Source organism: Argentina silus (assembly GCF_951799395.1).
Source record: "Argentina silus genome assembly, chromosome: 5".
NCBI lineage: Eukaryota > Metazoa > Chordata > Actinopteri > Argentiniformes > Argentinidae > Argentina > Argentina silus.
Genome location: NC_139659.1, coordinates 2,949,126 through 2,964,125, shown reverse-complemented (window position 1 = coordinate 2,964,125; position 15,000 = coordinate 2,949,126). Strand labels below are relative to the sequence as shown.

At 50.3% G+C, this 15,000-nt stretch overlaps 1 protein-coding gene across 1 annotated transcript in view; it reads right to left on the bottom strand.

Annotated features, from left to right (window-relative positions):
• Positions 1-1,620, bottom strand: part of dbh (dopamine beta-hydroxylase (dopamine beta-monooxygenase)) — a gene marked incomplete at both ends in the record, with an annotated part of 13,212 nt that extends 11,592 nt beyond the window's left edge. Inside the window, one exon of the mRNA XM_083669966.1 lies at positions 1,252-1,620. Within this exon, the coding sequence (XP_083526092.1) occupies positions 1,252-1,620 (369 nt within the window). The remainder of the gene's footprint in view (positions 1-1,251) is intronic.
• Between the last annotated feature and the right edge of the window lie 13,380 nt (positions 1,621-15,000).

Genomic DNA, 15,000 nt, shown 5'->3' with positions numbered 1-15,000 from the left:
CGTTCCAGGTTTCCAGGATCTGACTTTTGAGTCAAAGACTTTCGGGTGCCGGCAACATTTGGGAGAGCATACGCTGTATGTTGACACAGAACACTTCATTAAAAACTCATCAACTGCCAAAGAATTCCGGAACACTCACCACCTAGAGTGCCAATCAAAACACTTTGAGAAGGTTCAAGCTAACCTAGATTTACGATTGATTGACAAAATGAAGCATCATAATTCATGCATTTTCGGAGACTTTTCACCCCCGGCACTAAATGAGTTAACTAACTGTTCATTCGGGAAACTTGGTCATTTCATGGAATATATATATGCCATTTAGCTGACACTTTTATCCAAAGCCACTTACATTGCAGTGAGTGCATATACTTCAGTACATATGGTCCCAGCGGGAATCGAACCCACAACCTAAGCGTTGTTAGCGCCATGCTCTACCAACTGAGCCCCAGAGGACCACAATCCATTCTGCCACTCTTGGTGGAATGTGATGACACCAGCAATGTCTTCATGTGCACTACAGTAATCCCTTTGTCGTAAATCTAGGTTCGATCTGACCTTTTAAAAACACCATAATCAATAACTGCTTAATCCACAGTAACAATACAATAACATTGTGCTTGATAAGGTCAAGACAGAGATTCCTACGATCGGGAGATGGTGACTACGGCCATCGAATGATACTTCATTCCAGTCTGGTTTCAGCACCAGGGGAGGCTGGCGGAGGTAGGAAACGGAGGACGGGCTCATTGTAATGCATGGAATGGAATGAGGAACGGTATCAGACACACGTGTTTCTACCTCCACCAGCCTCCCCTGTCCAGCACCTAATCTGTCCTCTGCCTCCACCTCCTCCTCTACCTCTCCCTCTACCTCTACTGAACCTCTACATCCACCTTTACCTCCATCTCCACCTCCTCCTTTACCTCCACCTCTCTCTATCTCCACCTCCTCCTCCACCTCCTCCTCTTCCTCTCCCTCCACCTCTACCTCCTCCTCCACCTCTCCCTCCACCTCCACCTCCACCTCCACCTCTCCCTCCACCTCCTCCTCCACCTCCACCTCCACCTCCACCTCCACCTCTCCCTCCACCTCTTCCTTCACCTTCAAAGTAACACAATAAAAACATTTGCTGTCGCTACTTTGCAGTCCAACCCAGGCAGTGCATGACCGGAGGAGCAGACTGGACCCGGGATCCGTTCCGCCACTCTTGGTGGACAAAATGGCGGAAAACCCCCCAGCTTGGCTTACCCCAAAGTAGGACTGCTGCCCGTCGGACCAAAGCACCACCAGGTCAGCGTTGGTGAGCTCCCCGCGGTCGGACATGCCCAGGAGCAGGCCGTGGCCCAGGCTGGGGGCATTGACCTGCAGCTCCAGGTAAAGCTCCTGGAGGGGGTAGGAGATGTTCCAGGAGAGCTGCAGCTGCCCGCGGGGGTCCAGGGGCATGTGGTAGGGCAGGACCAGGGGGGGTGCTGCTGCCTCGCGGGGGGAGGTGGAGGAGGAGGAGGAGGGGCTGGCTGCCTGGTAGGAGGCTACCAGGATCACCACCAAGGTGGCCAGAAAGGTCAGGTACATCACGGTCACGTCCTGCAACCTCAGGTCCTTGTTCAGCAGACGCATAGCCTCTCGGAGTGGTGAGCCCTCTGTGTCTGTCTGTCTGTCTGTCTGTCTGTCTGTCTGGTTATCTATCTGGATGTCTGTCAGTCAGTCTGGATGTTTGTCTGGATGTCTGTCAGTCAGTCTAGATGTCTGTAAGTCAGTCTGGATGACTGTCTGGATGTCTGTCAGTCAGTCTGGAGGTCTGTCAGTCTGTCAGTCTGTCTGGAGGTCAGTCTGGATGTCAGTCTTTCTGTCTGTCTGTCTGTGTTTGTTTGCCTTCCTGTAAGTCACTGTTTCACACTCTCCTCTGTCCTTCTCTCCTCTGTCCTTCTCTCCTCTGTCCTTCTCTCCTCCTCCAGAGTAAGGTGTTCTTCTTTAGAGAGTATGTTCTCTCCTGTTGGTACTCCTCCTCTCCTCTCTTTCTCTGGGTCTGGTTAGTCCTTCCTGCCCTCCGTTGACAAGTCTTCTCAACCCCTCATCTTTCGTACGGAGTCTCTGTCTCTCTCTATATGGTGTCTCTCCCTTCGTCTTCTCGTCTTCTCTTCTCTGACTCCTCTTGGTTAGGTCTTCCTCCTCTGGCTTCTGTCTGTCTCTGGTCCCCCTCTCATCCCTCTCTCTCTCCCTCTCCCTAGTCTTTAAGAGCGCCCCCCATGTGACCAGTCTCTCTCTATCTGGCCTAATTGCATTATGTTTGTTGACGAAAATTCGATTGTTTTTCTTTAAGCCCTCGGGTCAAGCACGAAATTCGGCTTCTGCCAGTATCTAATTGATCCTAATTGACCATGGACATTATCAATGGCAATCCAGTTGGACTAACTGAGTTTTATTGCCTTTTCAATCTCTCTGGATTGGGCGTCGGGACAGTCGGAAACACAGACTGACTTTTAAGAGGACTCTGACGTTAGGTTCTGTGTTTTTTTGTTTTTTTTCGATGACAAGCCCATTTAGAGGCAGCGACCACCTGTGTCTCGGTGCGATACGATCAAACATCTCGGCAAACATTTGCTGATTTTCAACGCCAACCCGAACTCCTTCTCCGTTTCTGTTTTGTTGTTGTTTTTGTTTTTGTTTGGGACGTAAACCCCCCCTACTCGATGACAAGCTTTGAAAGCCTTTACGCCGCAGTCCTGTTTCACTAAGCACCAGGGATTAGCAGGTGCTCTTTGCTTTCAGCTTTCAAAGTCTAATCAACAACCACGGGCACGCAGAAATGCCACCGCTAATGGAAAACAAGGGAGTTTAATGAGTGGCTTTTAATGAACATGTTAGCGGTTCTCCTCGTAGCGGGGGATATAAGACCAGAACACAACAGCTAGAATGAGACTGTAATTGCAACATATCACGCAACATTTTCATCGTGATTGACCTTTTTGAGTTGTGAGGCTCCTGTGTGTGTGTGTGTGTGTGTGTGTGTGTGTGTTTGTGTGTGTGTGTGTGTGTAGGTGTGTAGGGTGGGTGAGAGAGAGAGAGAATGAGAGAGAGAGAAAGAGAGAGAGAGAGAGGGAGGTGTTGTGAGGCTGAGGTAGAACACCATGAACCCCCCCCATGGGCCGACCCTCCAGGCCAGGGAGAAGGCAGGTACAATCCAAACGCTGTCAATTGTGTTTTGTCAATCAAGAAACATCGACACCTTCCTGCTGGTCCAAAAGGTTACCTCAACCCCTGCAGCCATATGGGTGAGGGAGGGATGGTAGTATGGACGGAGGGAGGGAGGGAGGGAGGGAGGGAGGGAGGGTGGGAGGGAGGACGGACAGACGGACAGACGGACGGACGGACAGACGAAGGGATGGTTGGAGAGAGTGATATTGGAGGGAGCAAACAAGTAGGGGAGGAGAGGAGGAAGAGGGGGAGGTTAAAAGTGGACCAGATCTATGATGGGAGCAGATAGGCAGTGGGGCTAATGTAATGATGGTGTGGCCCCCGGGGCCAGGGGCGGGTGGGATGACACCCAGAGACGTGACACTGTGCTGGGCCTCACTGAGAGACGACACTCTACACCCCTCCACTGATTCTGCTGCTTCACTGCTCCGCCATGGCACAAAAGACCCGCCACAAAGGAGGAGAGAGAGAGAGAGCAAGTGTAAGTGTGTGTGTGTGTGTGTGTGTGAGGGCGTGTGTGTATGTGTGTGTGAATGTGTGTGAGTGTGTGTGTGTGTGTGTGTGTGTGTGTGTGAGTGTGTGTGTGTGTGTGTGTGTGTGAATGTGTGTGTGAGTGTGTGTGTTTGAGTGTGCGTGTGGGAGTGCATGTGTGAGGGCGTGCGCGCGCGCGCGTGTGTGTGTGTGTGTGTGTGAGTGTGTGTGTGTGTGTGTGTGTGTGTGTGTGTGTGTGTGTGTGTGTGTGTGTGTGTGTGTGTGTGTCTGGGGGACTATAAGGAACACTAGGAGCCACCAGAGAGCCTGAGGCCGTCACTGACATTATCCAGCCTGGAACGTCCCAGCATGCTCAGGGTGAGGTGGGGAACAGATGGGGCCCAGAGAGACTCTGATTGGCCGTCCTGGGCAAGGACACAACTGAACACAACAGTGTTACCAACGCATTATAACGCATTATAACTGAATGCTTTCGTAGTAGTATTATATATTATTATTATATTAGTGTTATAATGATTCATCATACTATTTGTGTAGTGTTGATCATAATCGCAGGTTGTATATGTCTATGTAGAGGTAGAACACACACCGTGAAGATGATGATGATGATGATGTTGATGATGATGATTATGATGATGATGATAAGCCTACGGTAAACTTTCACCTATTGACCTCATGGTGTTCTGGTCCAGTCCTGTCCTGTGTGTGTGTGTGTGTGTGTGTGTGTGTGAGAGAGAGAGAGAGAGAGCCTGTGTGTGTGTTGTGTTGTGTTGTGTTGTGTTGTGTTGTGTTGTGTTGTGTTGTGTTGTGTTGTGTTGTGTTGTGTTGTGTTGTGTGTGTGGGGGTGTTGTGTGTGTGTGTGTGTATATGTGTATATGTGTGTGTGAGAGAGAGAGAGAGAGAGAGAGAGAGAGAGAGAGTGTGTGTGTGTGTGTGTGTGTGCACATGTGCCTGTGCCTGCATGTGCGTGTGTGCCTGCGTGTGTGCGTGCGTGTGCGTGCGTGCGTGCGTGTGTGTGTGTGTGTGTGTGTGTGTGTGGTCAGTCTGTGGGTACTTGGTTACTGTCTCACGGGAGTGGGCTGATGCCAGAGAACAAAAAATAATAACCTCCCTTCTAACTGTCTCCTTCCAGCCTCCCTTCTAACTGTCTCCTTCCAAGCATGAATATTTCAACACCTTGTCACTACAATACAACCCAATCCCAGCCTCCTCCAATATTTGAAAGTTGAATAATTAATGCAATAAAACCCCAGTTTTCGCGTTCTCTCAAACTATCTTCGTTCATCTGAGCTGATCTGAGCTGAGCTCCAGGGTGAGGAGGCGGGGGAGGGGGGGACTCGGGGGGGGAGAACGCTGTCTGCAGTCTTAATCTAATGAATGGTTTGTACCAGACACGACCTGTCATTTGTTTTTCCATATTCACCGTCTGAACCCTTGGGAGAGGACACATATCTCTGTCTTCACACAGCTACTCCACACCAGCCAGTATTGTCCAATATTATCAACACATTTCTGTGACAAAGTGCTTTCATCAAATCATTCAAAAGTCAGTTCATCATACACATGGCCCTTGATTTTTTATTTATTTTATTTATTTTTTTACGTTTTTGGATGTGAAGCTCTCACTTCATATCCTACCTCGTAGTGTGCAGCATGTAGAGGTTAGGTGGACATGTATGTTGCCAGTGGCCCCACATACAGGCTAAAATGCACTCTCAGCGATACACAGGCCTTGCCCTGGGGGGCTCAGCGCCCGCTAAGTAGCCCAGACACACATCATTACCGTCCTGGCTGAACTCAAGTCAACTAGGCCGTGCAGATGGACCTCTGTTTGCTGTGGCCTGCTGCCAAGTTAGCCTAGCCTAGCCTCCGATGTTCTTTGTGCCCCGGCTCTCACTCTGCGCCAGAACGATGCTTCCTAATTGTCATCTATGTGATCTCAGTGACTGGGCTTATGAGTGCACTCATACATGTTCATGTTGACATAATAATGCTAATCATAACTGATAGTATACATCGAATTTCACCAACCTAGCCCACTACATTTTTATTGTGTGTGTGTGTGTGTGTGTGTGTGTGTGTGTGTGTGTGTGTGTGTGTGTGTGTGTGTGTGTGCGTGTGTGTGTGAGCGCGCGCGCGCGCGTGTTGTGTCTGTCTACAATGACATGGCATGCAGGCCAAAATTAAAGAAATGTGATAACCGCTTCACTGAAAGTGCAGCTGCAGATCAGTTTAGAAGCGCGTTTGGTCCTCTGATTTGGCGATGAAAATAAAGAGAGTTCTCAAAGTACAGGCTATTCTAAAGGATGCTCCATATTGAAATCCATTGTGTAGCCTACCGATTTAAGTTATGACCATGTCACTTTACATAAATTATGTACATTTGGGCATCGGAGCGCTGATTTGAATGACCTCAATGCTCAAGCGCGCTTTACAGAATCTAGAGGTGATATTTTCGTGGATTTCGTCTCTCTTGCGTCCATGCTCAATCCGAGGCTTGGATTGGAGCGTCGCCTCACCACCACCGATCATTGTTCAGCCTGTAATTATTCCATTCTGTCTGCGAACGCATTGAAATACACTGCTTCGATACGCAGCGCAGTCCACGAGAATCAGCAGTTTAGGGGCTATCCCGCCGAAGGATCCGACCGGGTGACAGCAGCACAGGCTAACGGCAGCCAGCGGAGGCACGGCGAGGAGGGGAGAAGGAGAAGCTCAAATCTCCGTCGGTTTCATCTCAAAGGAGCATCGAGCAGGAGAAATCTGACCTCTTCTAATGGTGGAAAACTGGCTGGTGATATGGAGCTGTCGTGATTTTCTCCTCTCACCGTTACACATACCGTTGTTGTGCGTTTTCTTCTCGTAGGGACCGTTTTATTTTGAAGATACCAAGCTACCAAACTCCATGCAAGCGGCTGATGATGGTGTACGTCAAAACATACATTTTGCGATTCTTTGGACATTTTTTGAAATCATCCTAAACAGCTTTTGAGACTTTTGCGGGGGGTTTGTGTTGCATTTTAATCGAAAGGAGCCTTGAGAATTGGCTTTTAATACTTTTCTATTCCCAAATGAACGAGTTGAGCGTAATGTGAGGACCGCGACACAAAACAAAACAACTTGATTCGATCAGCAACGTGGAAATACCTTACGGCATGAATTAAATGTGCTACATAGACCAAAAGTGAGTATTTATACCGAATTTCGGAGATTTCTTTTACTTTGCTGGTCGGTGGACACTGACTTAGCTACATTTTTTTTTTAGCTACATTTCTTTTCCATTCCGGAGCTCATATAGCCGAAACTATTTCTCGGACAAAGGCTATCACTTTTCGGACAGAGGTCATTTGGTGAGACGGATGAGGTCAACACAACAGTTTAGGGACCACCGAGGCAGTGACAGAAACTGATCATTCTCGCCGGAGGCTGCGACCACTCGGTGTCTCCCAGCCTCACTGATGGTCGGAATAGAGCTCTTACGGGCTAACACCACCGCAGATGAGACCCGGTACATTTCAAATATCTGTGAAGGTAAGATTTTAGCCTACTCATGATTGCTCTTGCTTTATTTTTTTCGTAGAAACTAAGGTTTGATAGTCCCTGTTCCCTCGCGACTCTAGTCTTGTTTGCTGTGTGGACATGTTAGTCCTAAAGTTATGTCAGTATTTGACATTTGCATGACCGTACTTTATCATGTTTGTGCCAAGCTGTTTAAGAAAAATAAAAACGGAACAATTTCGAGCATATGATGACGGTCTATAGTCCGATGCTTTTAGCTGACATCGAGTCATTGATCATCAGTGATTATCGTAAGTGAGATTTTTTGTTTTGATATATTTCATAGTAGGCCTATTCATCTTGGCATGCCTTCTTCTCCCCGGGCAACTACAGTCACCAGGCTTCTGGAGTTGCCAGTGCCACTAGCCTATGGTTGCTGTCCATGGTGCTGAAACTTCCAAATTCACAAATCTAACTCACTACATCTCTACAGTGAATGTGTGTGTGAGTGTGTGTGCGTGAGTGTGCGTGTGTGTGTGTGTGTGTGTGTGTGTGTGTGTGTATGTGTGCGCATGTGTGTGTGTACGTATATGTGTGTATTTACCCTTTACATTAAAAGAACATGGGTGTTTGCATCAAGCTGCTCTCTGATAAAAAAAAAACATCAGCAAGTCTGACCAAACCAGACTAACATTTCACCCATGCCCTAGCCCCCCTGCCCTAGCCCCCCTGCCCTAGCCTCCCTGCCCTAGCCTCCCTGCCCTAGCCTCCCTGCCCTAGCCCCCTGCCCTAGCCCCCCTCCCCTAGCCCCCCTCCCCAATCCCTGTCTGCTCTAGCCCATCTGCCCTAGCCCCTAGCACGTCTTCCCTAGCCCATCTGCTCTAGACCCTAGCCTGTCTCCCCTAGCCCATCTGCCCTAGGCCCTAGCCTGTCTGCCCTAGTCCCCCTGCCCTAGCCTGTCTGCCCTAGCCTGTCTGCCCTAGCCTGTCTGCCCTAGCCTGTCTGCTCTAGCCCCCCTGCCCTAGCCCCCCTGCCCTAGCCCCTAGCCCCTAGCCCCCCCCCAGCCTCCTGCCTGTCTCTGTCCCTGCTGCTCCCCATGGGCAGTCACAGTTTACATCTAGGTTGTGTTGCTGTTTTTCCTTTGACAGGTTGTAGGACTAGGGCTGCCTGCTGGGGGTCAACATGGCTCCTATGTAATAGCAGGCTGGGGGGGAAGGGGGGGGCAGTCTCTCAATGACCCCTCCAACACCCTCGGCCCCCTGGGAGCTCAGCAATGAGTGACTGTCTGTTCTCTTCCTGCCTGGCGGTCTCTTACTGATTGGACAGGGTAGGGGGAAGGGCATATGCTCAATGATAATGTTAAACAGTTCCTCTCTCTCTCTCTCCCCCCCCTCCTCCTCTTTCCTGTTCTCCTCCCCTCCCCCCTCAGCAGCTCCCCATAGCTACACACACACACACACACACACACACACACACACACACACACGCACAAACGCACACGCCCCACACACACACACACACACACACACACACACACACACACACACACACACAGAAACGGACACACTAATGGTCAGTCGTCCTCATCCCAATGAGTGATTGCAATGAATGCAAGCCTATTCCACTCCAGAGGGTGGGGAGGGGGAGGAGGAGGAGGAGGAGGAGGAGGGGGGAGGAGGAGGAGAAAGAGAGGGGTAGGAGGGGTAGGAGGAGGAGGAGGGGGGGAGGAGGAGGACGAGAAGGGGGAAGATGAGAGGGAGGAGCAGGAGGAGGGGGGATGAGGAGAAGGGGTAGGATGAGGAGGGGAGGAGGGTGAGGAGAAGGAGGGGGGGTGAGGAGAAGGGGAGGATGAGGGGGAGGAGGAGAAGGGGGAAGAGCGGGAGGAGGAGAAAGGGGAAGATGAGGGGGAGGAGCAGCGGGAGGAGGAGGAGGAGGAGGATGAGGGCAAGGAGGAAGAGGAGGAGGAGTGGTAGGAGGAGGAGGAAGCCGAGGAAAACACTGCCCAGAGCTCTGTCCTACCTGCTCAAAGACCTCCTCCAGCATCTTAGCTTAGCTCAAAGACCACCTCCAGCATCTTAGTTAGCCTAGCTCAAAGACCTCCTCCAGCATCTTAGCTTAGCCTTGCTCAAAGACCTCCTCCAGCATCTTAGCCGAGCTCGTAGACCTCCTCCAGCATCTTAGCTTAGCTCAAAGACCTCCTCCAGCATCTTAGCTTAGCTCAAAGACCTCCTCCAGCATCATAGCCTAGCTCAAAGATCTCCTCCAGCATCATAGCCTAGCTCAAAGACCTCCTCCAGCATCATAGCCTAGCTCAAAGACCTCCTCCAGCATCATAGCCTAGCTCAAAGACCTCCTCCAGTGTCTTAGCTTAGCTTAGCATCAAAGACCTCCTCCAGTGTCTTAGCCTAGCTCAAAGACCTTCTCCAGTGTCTTAGCTTAGCTTAGCATCAAATCAGGGACACGGTCTAATCTCCTTAAAAGGTGATGAGAACATGTTGCAATGTTCAGACGACGGGTATTTTCGTACATCGTCAGCGGGTCTGTGTGTTACACAAGGGAGTTATGCAGGTCGGACAGAATGTCATTCTCCATTGTTGATTGAACATTCAGTCCCTCTCATGTCAGCCGTTGCTTCCCCATGTGAACAGAGGGTGAGAGGGGTGATTCTTTCTCCGTTGTCACTGTCTTTGACTCACAGCCAAGCCCAGCAGATTGAGAGGAGAGAGGGAGAGAGAGAGAGAGAGAGAGAGAGAGAGAGAGAGAGAGAGAGCGCACCAACATCACTCCCTTGAGCTGCATCAATCGCTCTGTGCCATGGACCTTCTGCTGCTCCATCTTACCCCCCCACACACACACACACACACGGACACGCACGGACACTCCACTCCACTCCACCCCACCCCTGCCATACCATGACCCCCCCCTTCCCCCTCCCACCACCTCATCACAGGTCCCAAGAAACCCCCACCCCACCCCAGAACAGCCATGCTAGCTCCCACCACAGCTTCACCACACATGTCCTTCACAGCTTCCACCCCCCCCCCCCCCCCCGTGCTGTCATAGTCACGTTAGCTGCAGCCCTCGGTAGGGTGCTTAGAGATCTTGGTTGCCATGCCTCCTTTAACAGCGTTCCTGTATTACAACTGACATCAAAGTCTTCCACATTACAGTCACCCAGCCTCTCTCTCACCCAGCCTCTCTTTTACACCTCACCCAGCCTCTCTCTCACTCAGCCTCTCTCTCACTCAGCCTCTCTCTTACCCAGCCTCTCTCTCACCCAGCCTCTCTTTTACACCTCACCCAGCCTCTCTCTCACCCAGCCTCCCTCTAACACCTCACTCAGCCTCTCTCTCACCCAGGCTCTCTCTCACCCAGCCTCTCTTTTACACCTCACCCAGCCTCTCTCTCACTCAGCCTCTCTCTTACCCAGCCTCTCTTTTACACCTCACCCAGCCTCTCTCTCACCCAGCCTCTCTCTCACCCAGCCTCTCTCTCACCCAGCCTCTCTCTCTCTCAGGCTGACCCCTGCAGCCATTACTGAGATGAATTCCCAGGGACGGCCCATGCGAGGGGGCTGCCGGACGTAAAAACGTTCCCCCCGCGTCTCCTGCGTGTGTCACGTCACATAACGCACACGCCTGTCATATGTTAATCATCGGCGTGAGCCCCATAGCCAGACACTTCCAGTAACATGGGAGCGCTCAGGAGACGGTGTCAGCTCTCAAGAGGAGCCGTTCCAATGTGAACAATGTGCGGGGATGAGGTGTGTGGATGAGAGCAGCAGTCAGTCTCTCAGCAGGAACGCTGTGTCTTTGCCCACATCAGGCCGCTTTTCCAACCCAGCGTTGGAACTCACGCCCACGCCCCGCTCAACAGCAACAATACCACGGGCGAACAGCGAGAGGGAGAGAGGGAGAGAGAGAGAGAGAGAGAGAGAGAGAGAGAGAGGGAGAGAAAGACTTGAATGGCAGCCTGCCAAGGCGGCGGATGAAGATATAAAAAGATGAAGGGGAAGAGAAAAGGGAACTGTTTCAGCGGCGTCCTACAGAAGGCACCCTGTAGAGGAGGGGAAGCACGCACACACGCACACGCACACACACACGCACACGCACACACACACATACACACACACACACATACACACACACACACACACATACACACACACACACACACACACACACACACACACATACACACACTACTGTACGCATACGCACGCACACACACACACACACACACTATGCACACACACACACTCACACACACACACACACTCACTCACACTCTCACACACACACTATGCACACACACACACTCACACACACACACACACTCACTCACACTCTCACACACACACACACACACGCACACACACACACAGAGTGCTGACAAAGGAGCGTTTATGTAACTCTTGTAAACACAAGTTAGAAGAGACGTCTTTTCCACAGAAGGAGAGAGGGCTCGGGGTTATACATACAGTTACCTCTTCTAGATTACCCTTGTTGCCATGACAGCACTCCAATCACAATCCTTCCTCTCTGAATCCCCGGAAAAAAAATATATTTTATTGACATTTGGAAATGGTGGACAATAAGGGACAGTATACCAGGGGAGGCCGCTGGAGGTAGAAATCGGAGGACAGGCTTGTTGTAATGCATGGAATGGAATGAGGAAAGGTATCAAACACACATTAAAATGAGCCCATCCTCCGATTTCTACCTCCAGCAGCCTCCCCTGAGGTATATATACTAGACTGTAGCCGTGGGTGTTGAACTAAATATGGAAGACAAGATAGATAGATAGATAGATAGATAGATAGATAGATAGATAGACCAACTGACAGACAGACAGATAGATAGATAGATAGATAGATAGACCAACTGACAGACAGATAGATAGATAGATAGATAGACCAACTGACAGACAGATAGATAGATAGATAGATAGATAGATAGATAGATAGATAGACCAACTGACAGACAGATAGATAGATAGATAGATAGATAGATAGATAGATAGATAGATAGATAGATAGATAGATAGATGGATAGATGGATGGACTGATAGACAGACAGATAGACATAGATAGAGAGATAGACAGACAGACAGACAGACAGACAGACAGACAGATAGATAGATAGATAGATAGATAGATAGATAGATAGATAGATGGACGGACGGACGGACGGACGGACGGACGGACGGACGGACGGACGGACGGACGGACGGACGGACGGACGGACAGACAGACAGATAGACAGATAGATAAATAGACAGATAGACAGATAGACAGATAGACAGAGAGATACTCATCGTACATCAGTAGTTTCTGAGTGAATCTGAAGCTTGAGTGAGAAAAACGCTGATTCATTAAGTGGGAACTGGTGTGGTGACTTGGCCACGCCCCCCCCCGACCCCAGACCCCCGACCCCCGACCCCTACGCCAGCTCACCACACCTCACGAATCAGCGTTTCCCTCCACGACTCCCACCCCCAAACATTCCCTGCCTTCCCTCTGTTTTCGGCTTAAATGTTAATACTGTTTTGTTTACCCGACAAAATCAGAGGCCTTTTATTGTTTAATGTGAATGGAATATTCATGTTGGGGTTCCATACTGCGTGTGGATGTGAATACATGGGAATGACAGTTGAGTTGAGCGGGCGCTTCTCCCAGAGTGACACACACAGCCTCCCAGTGCTGTCTGCTGTCTGCTGGAGAGGCTGCGTCTGACAGTGAGGTCTGTTGAGGAACGGCTCCGTTTCTGCCCTCCTCCTGCTGAAGGCTCACGCCCACCGCAGGGTCATTTAGAGGTCACGGCGAGATAACAAGTTTAGAACGCGATGTCGGTTTTTGACTTTCTCTCTCAGACTCCCACCCGCTCTACCTACTTTACTCTTGAGTGTGTGTGTGTGTGCGTGTGTGCGGGTGTGCGGGTGCGTGTGCGTGCGTGTGTGTGCGTGTGTGTGTGTGTGTTTATGCTCTTGTCTGTGTGTGCTTGTTTATGCTGAATTATAGTCATATGTGTTTATGTTTATGTATGTTTGTGTGTGTGTGTGTGTGAGCGCTTGTGTTTATGCTTACAAACAGTCTGTGTGTGTCTGTTTGTGCTTATAAGTGTTGTATTTATGTGTGTGTGTGTGTGTGTGTGTGTGTGTGTGTGTGTGTGTGTGTGTGTGTGTGTGTGTGTATGTGTGTGTGTGCATGCGTGCGTGATTGTGTTAATTATCTAAATGTCTGTTTTTGTCTGCTTGGCCCATTTCCTGCTTTGCCTCGGGTCCCATCTGGTCCCAGCTGTGATGTCGTCCCTGAGCCTCATACCAGCCAATCACTGAGCCTCATATCACCACACCAGCCAATCGCCATCCGCTTCTGAGATTGGGTCCGATGCCCAATATTGAGAGGGGGAAAAAAGGAAAAATGAGTGAAAGAAAGAAAAAAGGAATTGTATCATTGCTTGGTGTCAAGGAGCAAAAGTAATTTAATGTTTTTTTTTTAATTCCTTGAGACGCTGGTGAGATTTTTTTAGGAGATCAGAATTCAATTTGTTCTGGGGCAGTGAATTATCCTCAGCAGTCCAGTAGCGAGGTTGTTTGTAAGCTGTTTACAGAGAGAGAGAGAGAGAGGGGAGAGAGGGAGAGAGAGAGGGGAGAGAGAGGGGAGAGAGGGGAGAGAGGGGAGAGAGAGGGGAGAGAGAGGGAGAGAGAGGGGAGAGAGAGGGAGAGAGAGAGGGGAGAGAGGGGAGAGAGGGGAGAGAGAGGGAGAGAGAGAGGGAGAGAGAGAGGGGAGAGAGAGGGGAGAGAGGGGAGAGAGGGAGGGGAGAGAGGGGAGAGAGAGAGGGGAGAGAGGGAGGGAGAGAGGGGAGAGAGAGGGGAGAGAGGGGAGAGAGAGGGAGAGAGAGGGAGAGAGAGGGAGAGAGAGAGGAGAGAGGGAGGGGAGAGAGGGGAGAGAGAGGGGAGAGAGGGGAGAGAGGGAGAGAGAGAGGGGAGAGAGGGGAGAGAGAGGGGAGAGAGGGGAGAGAGGGAGAGAGAGGGAGAGAGAGAGGGAGAGAGAGGGGGGGAGAGACAGAGACAGAGAGAGACACACAGAGACAGAGAGAGAGAGAGAGAGAGAGAGATGACACAGATGACAGAGACAGAGACAGAGCTGACGTGGTGGTGGTGATGGAGGGAGGGTGAAGTGGCGTTGTGTCGTAGCTTGTTTGCCTACTGTGTGACTGTCAGGTCTGTTCTCTGGCTCAGCGGGAGATAAAGGCCCGTGTTTGTCCTGTCACTCTCCATAATCCCACCAGCTCAAGGATATCATATCAACCTGAGACGGAAATCTAGGATCAGATGGCATATATTGTATGGTAGCGAACGGCAGGGTAGAGTCGCTTCCTGAAGCGGGTATCAAACTCACGACCTTCCGCTTTCAAGAAAGTTAACTCCCTATGTTATTACTATGTTATTACTACATGGCAATACATTATTCCTGGGAGGTACCTGTTAGTGTTCATTGTAGTGGATCTGCACAACGTGTGTTGTAAGTATTGGTGTGTAAAATCATTTCTGCTTTTAACAGTGTTGAGTTGCTTGTGCATAAATGGAGGATGTTGCAGCTGTGAGTTAGTTCTGGGTCAGCTCTGTGTGCATGCATGCGTATGTTCATGTCTGTGTGTGTGTGTGTGTGTGTGTGTGCGTGTGTGTGTGTGTGTGCTTGCGTGTGTGTGTGTGTCTGTGTGTGTCTGTGTGTCTGTGTCTGTCTGTGTGTGTGTGTGTGTCTGTGTGTCTGTGTCTGTGTGTGTGTGTGTGTGTGTGTCTGTGTGTGTG